Source organism: Oncorhynchus kisutch, linkage group LG16 (genome assembly GCF_002021735.2).
Source record: "Oncorhynchus kisutch isolate 150728-3 linkage group LG16, Okis_V2, whole genome shotgun sequence".
Taxonomy (NCBI): domain Eukaryota; kingdom Metazoa; phylum Chordata; class Actinopteri; order Salmoniformes; family Salmonidae; genus Oncorhynchus; species Oncorhynchus kisutch.
The window spans coordinates 23,717,859-23,725,803 of record NC_034189.2 but is presented as its reverse complement, the minus strand read 5'-3'; the positions used below and the strand labels follow the sequence as shown (position 1 = coordinate 23,725,803).

The window sequence follows — 7,945 nt, the reverse complement described above, 5'->3', positions numbered from 1 at the left end:
TCTCAACCAAATATTGCCCGAATTGAAATGATGCGGTGTGCCCAGTGGGTTTCCGCCACAGCCTTTTTCAGTGACAATACGTTTGTGGTGTCCGCCCTCCATTTACATACAGGTGTTTAGAGACACAGATAGCTAATTAGCGCAGGTGGTCGACTCTGTCTTCCGTAAACAAGCGCTGTAACATAGAAATATGGCCATGTGGGAACCCTAACCCTATGTAGTTGAAAAGGATTCAAGTACATGTGGGAAAACCGTGCTGAGTCGGGAAGCTGCCTGATCAGCCTCCTCAAATCAGCAATCACCAGTCAATCACGCACACCTTCTACTACTTCTTCTTTGGGATTGGGTTTTAAGGTGCATATACCGCCACCTACTGTACTGGAGTGTGAGGCCAGACATGGCCGACCTACCTCTTGTAATACAAAATTGTGAAAAAGGAAAATTACCCTGCCGACTACTAGACCACATTAAAAAACCCACCACCCCATTCCACTATTTAACTGTATCTAATGCTACACCAGGCCAATGGTCTTGGAGGACAGAACACTCCCACTCAACACCCCCTGCATATCTTCCACCACGACCTCTATTTTCAGTTGACAACCGTGGCTATGAATGCTAAGAAACCCACCTTACTGAAGCACATATTCTTCCCATCCATCTCTATTGGTCTCTGCCTACTCACAGACATCATCTCTGGATCCCTCACCCTCACATCTTCCTCTACCACTCATATCTGCTTCAGCATACAACACTTTCTGTACTACTCTGAACCTGACAACCTTAACCTGCCTTTTTCTCACCGGACACCTCTTTCCTCCAGCCCCATGAGCACCCCCACAGCTAAAACACAAAACTTGCTCCACCGAAACTACACATTCCTTTGTCTCATGCCTTTCTGCACACTTCTCACATCTAGGAATCTCCCTCCTACACACTGCTGCAACATGACCATAACTTCACCACAATCTCCACCAGGCCTGAGTAGCACCTAACGACTGGCGTCACATTCACAAGGAATCTTCTATTTCAACAGATCCTCCTCAACACTTAATGCCACCTCTGTTATTACTCCTTTCAAAGGCGCCTTTCTCCGAAGAGCAAGCAAGTCACAGTTCTTGTTCCTAGTCGCGTGGTCCAGAGCGCCCGCTCCCTCTGGACAGAAGAAACACAATAAATCATCACGAATCCACTTAGAGTTACTTTCATCAACTCAACAGTCCCCAACCTCTTCTCCACCCAACCTGACACCACATATGGATCAGCCAGAATACAAAAGATCCATTCTCTCCACAAATCTCACTCACACTGGGACAGAATCATCCTAGTCATCATCGGGACGAGGCTCGAACTCTGCGGTTCATCTCGGAGCTACTGGAGCATGTATCTTTTTGCACCTGACGGCAACCTTCCTCACCACACTGCTTCCCTCTACACTCGGTGGTCACCACTGCACCTGCCATTGCATTTAATTCGTCCGCACTCTCGTCATGTTCAGTTTCCTTCTGTTGCTCTTCCAAAGGTTTTGTGAAATCCCCCACTCCATAGTTACTCATAAGATGTTCCACTTTCCTCATTTTTGTCCTGTCTACCATCTTACAGCAACAAAGTCATTTGGTTCACACCACTCCAGCACTACTTGTTAATCCACTCCGAGTAGCTGCTAACGCTGCTGCTGCCCCTAGGGGTGGGAAATGAACTCTAGTGGAAATGAGATGTCCAGCTATAGTCTAACCGTATATCTATTACTAACAATACAGGCAATTCTCAGCTGGCATGACACGATAACGCAACTTATAAAACCTGAGGTGTGTTCAGTTCGGAACGGTTTGTTCTGAATGACACGTTCCTCCAAAACGTTCTTGAACAGACTTCGAGGTACATTTGCTCACGTTTGGTGGGTGTAGCTTGAAGCAATGAGTGACGTATTTAAAAGGTAGTGGGCATGCTGACAGTGTTCCCCAACCTCCCTATTTTTCAACTGGTTGTTCAGTACAGCACCGTTAGCATTCAATTGAACGTTCCAGACCGTAAAAGCGTACTGAACGCAGCCATGGCCATCACAAGCTTAGTATAGTGTGTCTAGGATTACAATTCAAATTGTCTCTCTTGTTCCTTCCCTCCAATTTCCAACAGTGGTCATTGGTAGATGTACAGTTGAGGCCCAGGTTTCAGCTGATGTGTCAATGACAGAGTTAATTGCACTATGAAAATCCATTATGGCATGATGAAGCCCCATTTTTCTTTTGGCAGGAGAACTATGGATTTCATTAATGACACTGCCAGCAAGAGGCAAAATGGCCTCATCAGTCTTTCAAAGTCAATTTGAAATGGAGGGAAAAAAGTGAGACCATGGTGCATAACACAGACATTGTTTAATAGAATTCATTTATAACAAATGGAACTTGTGTCAGCAAATAACTGATTTTCATACAGACTTATTTCGCCACCAATGTAACCTAAGTAAGAAAATAAAAAGCACTCCTTTCATTCAGAAAAAAAAACAATTTACGCTTACAACTAACCAGAGGTAATTGTATGATTCTTTAAACAAGCCATTTTTTTGTTTACAATTTCATTAATTAATTTCAGTCTATGCATCCAGACGAGCGATAGATAGAGAGCAGAGAGAACACAACGTCTATTTCTGTAATGACACTCCAAGCTTGAATGGCGAAGCCACGTTAGTTAATAACAGATGGTTGGGACAAATTTAGGAAAGTCGTCTTCTGGAGTAATCATGGCACCAGAATGGATGCTCTTTTTGCCACAAACTTTCTTTTTTGTCTTTTTCAAAGTTGATACCTTTTTTGTGTTATTTACATACACACAACGTGAACGTTGAAGGAGATTCTTACAGATGGGTTCAAGTAATATATTATTGGGTTCAGAATCAATAGGGCAGTGCATAGTATAAAGAGATATAGAAAGTGCAATTCTTCCTACTAGGCCTGCTGCGGCCATTTTGCAATGTTTCACCATGCATAATGGGAAATCAAAAGATCAAGATAGGAAAATAAAATGAATGTTGTGGATCAATTAATGTACAAAGATTGCTGAACTAGGTACATAAAATGTGGCATCGAGGTTAAATAATAAAAGCACTTTAATAATGTTTTATTATATATACATACACTACTGTTCAAAAGTTTGGGGTCACCTAGAAATGTCCTTGTTTTTGAAAGAAAAGCCCATTTTAAAATAACATCAAATTGATTAGAAATACAGTGTAGACATTGTTAATGTTGTAAATGACTTTTGTAGCTGGAAACGGCTGATGTTTAATGGAATATCTACATAGGCGTACAGAGGCCCATTATCAGCAACCACCACTCCTGTATTCCAATGGCACATTGTGTTAGCTAATCCAAGTTTATCATTTTAAAAGGCGAATTGATCATTAGAAAACCGTTGTCCTGATTAGAGAAGCAATAAATCTGGCCTTCTTTAGACTAGTTGAGTATCTGGAGCATCAGCATTTGTGGGTTCGATTACAGGCTCAAAATTGCCAGAAACAAAGACCTTTCTTCTGAAACTCGTCAGTCTATTCTTGTTCTGAGAAATGAAGGCTATTCCATGCGAGAAATTGCCAAGAACCTGAAGATCTCGTACAACGCTGTGTACTACTCCCTTCACAGAACAGTGCAAACAGTCTCTAACCAGAATAGAAAGAGGAGAGGGAGGCCCCCGGTGCACAACAGAGCAAGAGGACAAGTACATTAGAATGTCTAGTTTGAGAAACAGACACGTCACAAGTCCTCAACTGGCAGCTTCATTAAATATTACCCGCGAAACACCAGTCTCTTCTGTCCAGTGTCTGTGTTCTTTTGCCCAGTTTAATCTTTTCTTTTTATTGGCCAGTCTGAAATAAAAAAAAATCTTTGCAACTCTGCCTAGAAGGCATCCCGGATGCCTCTTCACTGTTGACGTTGGTTAGAGCCAGTCAATTTTATGTTATTTTAATAAACAAAAAATGTGCTTTTCTTTCAAAAACAAGGACATTTCAAAGTGACCCCAAACTTTTGAAAGGTTGTGTATATATATAAAGCAACAGATCCAAAAAATGAAACAATTTAGCTACATGAAATAAAAAGGGAAAGAAAGCACCTGGAATGCACATCCACAGAGCCATCAAAGAGGGTCAAATAAAAGAGGGGTCCAAAATATTTTGTGTCCTCCACCCCGAAAACCGTAGAAGTAAGTCCTCCACGATAGCAGACGTAACACACATTTAAGGATTGTCAGAGTTGTAACACTAACCTGTTCCAACAGTTTGTATCTTTCCGCAACTGTTTATAACTGCAAATAAACGTATCATTTGAATACTTTCAAGCCTAAGGCATAGTGAAGGGATCCTTTGGCTGAGTGTCTATACACTTCGTCTATACAAGGAGTGTCAAACATGCGGCCCTATTTGAACAGTCAGGAAAGCTCATTGACTCTGCAAATATTCTCACGATCTTTCCCATGGTCTTTGTTGACAACAGGCATGTGGCATTGACTCATTAATAGTCTTAATAAACTGAATAGTCCTAGTTTGTTGCAAATGCACATTGACTTTCTGCGAAGGTATCAGTGAACGACATGGGAGTCTTCGATGTTTTATTCTTTTTACTAAGCCACATTAAGGCAACAGAAAATGAAAATAGGGCCTTGCCATGTACGTATTTGCATATATAATTTCATATTATGTGACAAATGAATACTTAAGGTAAAAATGTAATATACAGTTTGTTATATGTTCTATATGCACGGACTTCTCAAAGAATACAATAATGTGTTAAATGAACGTTATAAAAAACAGGTATAAATATAAGGCACTCTAAATGCTAAATGAAAACATGTTATGCCATTGAGCGTTTGAAAACGTCAAGATGAAAGTTACATCTATGTACCTTGCCCTATTGTATGGAGCAATGACTTAGTCTAAGGGACCCCCTGCTCTGCTATGGAACTACAGACTGTATGAGCGTATCTATATACACTGGTGATACGTGACGTTCCCAACAAGCCTCACCACGGGAACAACATTGTCATGATGTCTAACAAAGTATCCACATGAACCCTATCTATAATACACCTATTTATTGCACAAGAAAATATGCACTGAATCAGAATGCGTTTTTGTCCTACTGATGTGCATTCCAGTGAAAAATATCTTAATTTCCCCCAAAGTATAGAAATCTCATTGTATAAGCTTTCATATACAATCCTTTCGTTTCATATATAGCCATAAATTATGTACTTTATTTCAATATACATATGTTATATGTTATGCAAATGTATTAATCATATATAATGTATATATCTGTCATCTTATATAACATAAATATGTATATATCATTTCATGTATTTTATCCATCAGGTGCTCATCTTTTACCATCATTCTAACATGGAAGAACTAAGATAATCGGTAGCAGCAACTTCATACTTTGCTCATCCCTGTTGATTCCACAAAGCCCCAGTTTATTACATGGGTGTAAGTAGGTTATTGTGTATGTGATCATGGACAAATAAGACAAAACTAAAAAACTAAACTAAAAACCCCGTAACAAAGTCAACATTTGGTAGTGTGAATACAGGACTGCACAAAGTGCGAGAAACAATCATAAAGAGAAATTAGCAAGAAAACCGAAAAGAGCGAAGACTTTCTCTGCATGACGGTGCATACATTAGAAAAGTTCTACAGCTTTAAAAAATACAACTCGGGAAGGAAAAAAATGAACGATTACGCAAGTACTTTGTTTGATTCACTTTGTCGAGTGATTGTTTTGTTAAAAAAAGGAAATCAAATTTCACATGGTTCAAAATTAAGCACATCTCAGCTGTATAGTAAAAAACGAAATCAATAGGTTTTATTTGTTTCATATATCTTTAAACATTCCCACTTCTTCCCCCCCAATTGTTTAAATGATGAACGTTGTGACAGGAAACTGGGTATATTATTAATTATTACTTTAGCTGTGTCCTGTTTTTCATATTGGACCAAGCACTGGTGTCTTCTTTTTTGATGGGTAGTTGTCTCTGCGTAGTTTGATTGTGGAACAGAAATGTCTCTTTACAATGTGCATCGAGTTTTAAGCCATTCTCTGTGCCTCCATTTGCCTCTCCTATGGTTTGTAATATGATGCATTACTTGTCGATGTAATAGTACGTTCTGTTATTTTTTTGTTTATGTTTCTTTCAGTTATTTGAACCCAAGACGAATCCTTGAAGCAACAGAAGAATAAAAAATATTCCATAAGATGCTTCAACAGTCAGGATTCCCTCTCTCCTTCCCACGTCAGGGTGAGTTCCATGGGTTTTGGGAAACACTTGGTCCTCCAGGAATCATCTTTATAAATTTTTTGACATTTTTGTGTCTCACATCCAACACTTAATTGAGTCATTAGCTAGGAGTTAAGAAGTACTTTCTCAAACAGGAAATTATGGCTCAGAAGAGAGGCTCGCTGGGGTTGTCCAAGGGCCTTCTGCTTTTCCTCCGGGACAGGGACTCTTACGTAGCATAGTGGTCAAAGCTCCCAAGGTATTCCAAGCCAGCTCTGTAACAGAACTGGTATTGATCCTGAGAAGAAAGGAGAGAAAGAAAATGTGACATTAGTTCAAACTGTTCGTCACTATTTTCCAACCAGGAAAATTTTTCTGTCTGTCTAGTGCTCTTTTCTTTTTTGTCTCTCTTTAGTTTCACTGGCCTCTATCATTGTCTTTTTTCTCTGTCTGCAACTGTCACATTTTGATTTGCTGCTGCTCGGAAATTTGATAAATAAGCTTAGAAAAAAACTTACTTGAATCACCACAGAGTAGAAGATTTCTGATTTCAAAGGAAAATCCCACCCAAAAACTATATTTTGGTATTTGTTTCATTAGTCCATTGTTGACATTTTCTTTGCTCGTAGGGAATCAAGTTTTCAACATATGTAACTTTCAAAATACAGAAAACATCCCATATAATGCTGTGGTTTGCTACCTGCCTAACAGTTAACAATACAGTGCCTTCAGAAAGCATTCAGACCCCTTGACTTTCTCCACATTTTGTTATGTTACAGACTTATTCTAAAATGGATTAAATAAAATAAAAACTCAGCAATCTACACATAATATTCCATAATGATAAAGCGAAAACAGTTTTAGACATTTTAGCAAATGTATAAAACAGAACAAAACATATTTATATAAGTATTCAGACACTTTGCTATGAGACTCGAAATTGAGCTCAGGAGCATCCTGTTTCCATTGATCATCCTTGAGATGTTTCTACAAATTGATTGGAGTCCACTTGTGGTAAATTAAAATGATTGGATCGTAGAGCTCCGAGACAGGATTGTGTTGAGGCACAGATCTGGGGAAGGGTGCCAAAACATTTCTGCAGTATTGAAGGTCCCCAAGAATACAGTGGCATCCATCATTCTTAAATAGAAGAAGTTTGGAAAAACCAAGCCTCTTCTGGAGTTGGCCGCCCGGCCAAACTGAGCAATCGGTGGAGAAGGGGCTTTGGTCAGGGAGGTGACCAATACCCCAATGGTCACCTTGACAGAACTCTAGAGTTCCTCTGTGGAGATGGGAGAAACTTCCAGATGGACAACCATCTGTGCAGCACTCCACCAATCAGGCCTTTCTGGTAGAGTGGCCAGACGGAAGCCACTCCTCAGTAAAAGGCACCTAAAGACTGTCAGACCATGAGAAACAAGATTCTCTGGTCTGATGAAACCAAGATGAAACTTTTTGGCCTGAATGCCAAGCATCACATCTGGAGAAAACCTAGCACCAAGCATAGTGGTTGCAGCATCATGCTGTAGGGATGTTTTTCAGCGGCAAGGACTGGGAGACTGGTCAGGATCGAGCGAAAGATGAAAAGAGCAAAGTACAGAGAGATCCGTGATGAAAACCTGCTCCAGAGCGCTCAGGACCTCAGACTAGGGCGAGGGTTCACCTCCCAACAGGACGA

The 7,945-nt window shown here is 40.0% G+C and overlaps 1 protein-coding gene across 32 annotated transcripts in view; it reads right to left on the bottom strand.

Annotated features, from left to right (window-relative positions):
• Window positions 1–2,356: 2,356 nt before the first annotated feature.
• LOC109906508 (receptor-type tyrosine-protein phosphatase delta-like) overlaps window positions 2,357–7,945 on the bottom strand; it is a 643,472-nt gene continuing 637,883 nt past the window's right edge. For all 32 annotated transcript variants that reach the window (XM_020504229.2, XM_031792038.1, XM_031792037.1 and 29 more), the window contains one exon: window positions 2,357–6,565. In XM_020504229.2, the coding sequence (XP_020359818.1) occupies window positions 6,497–6,565 (69 nt within the window). In that variant the 3' untranslated portion in view covers window positions 2,357–6,496. The remainder of the gene's footprint in view (window positions 6,566–7,945) is intronic.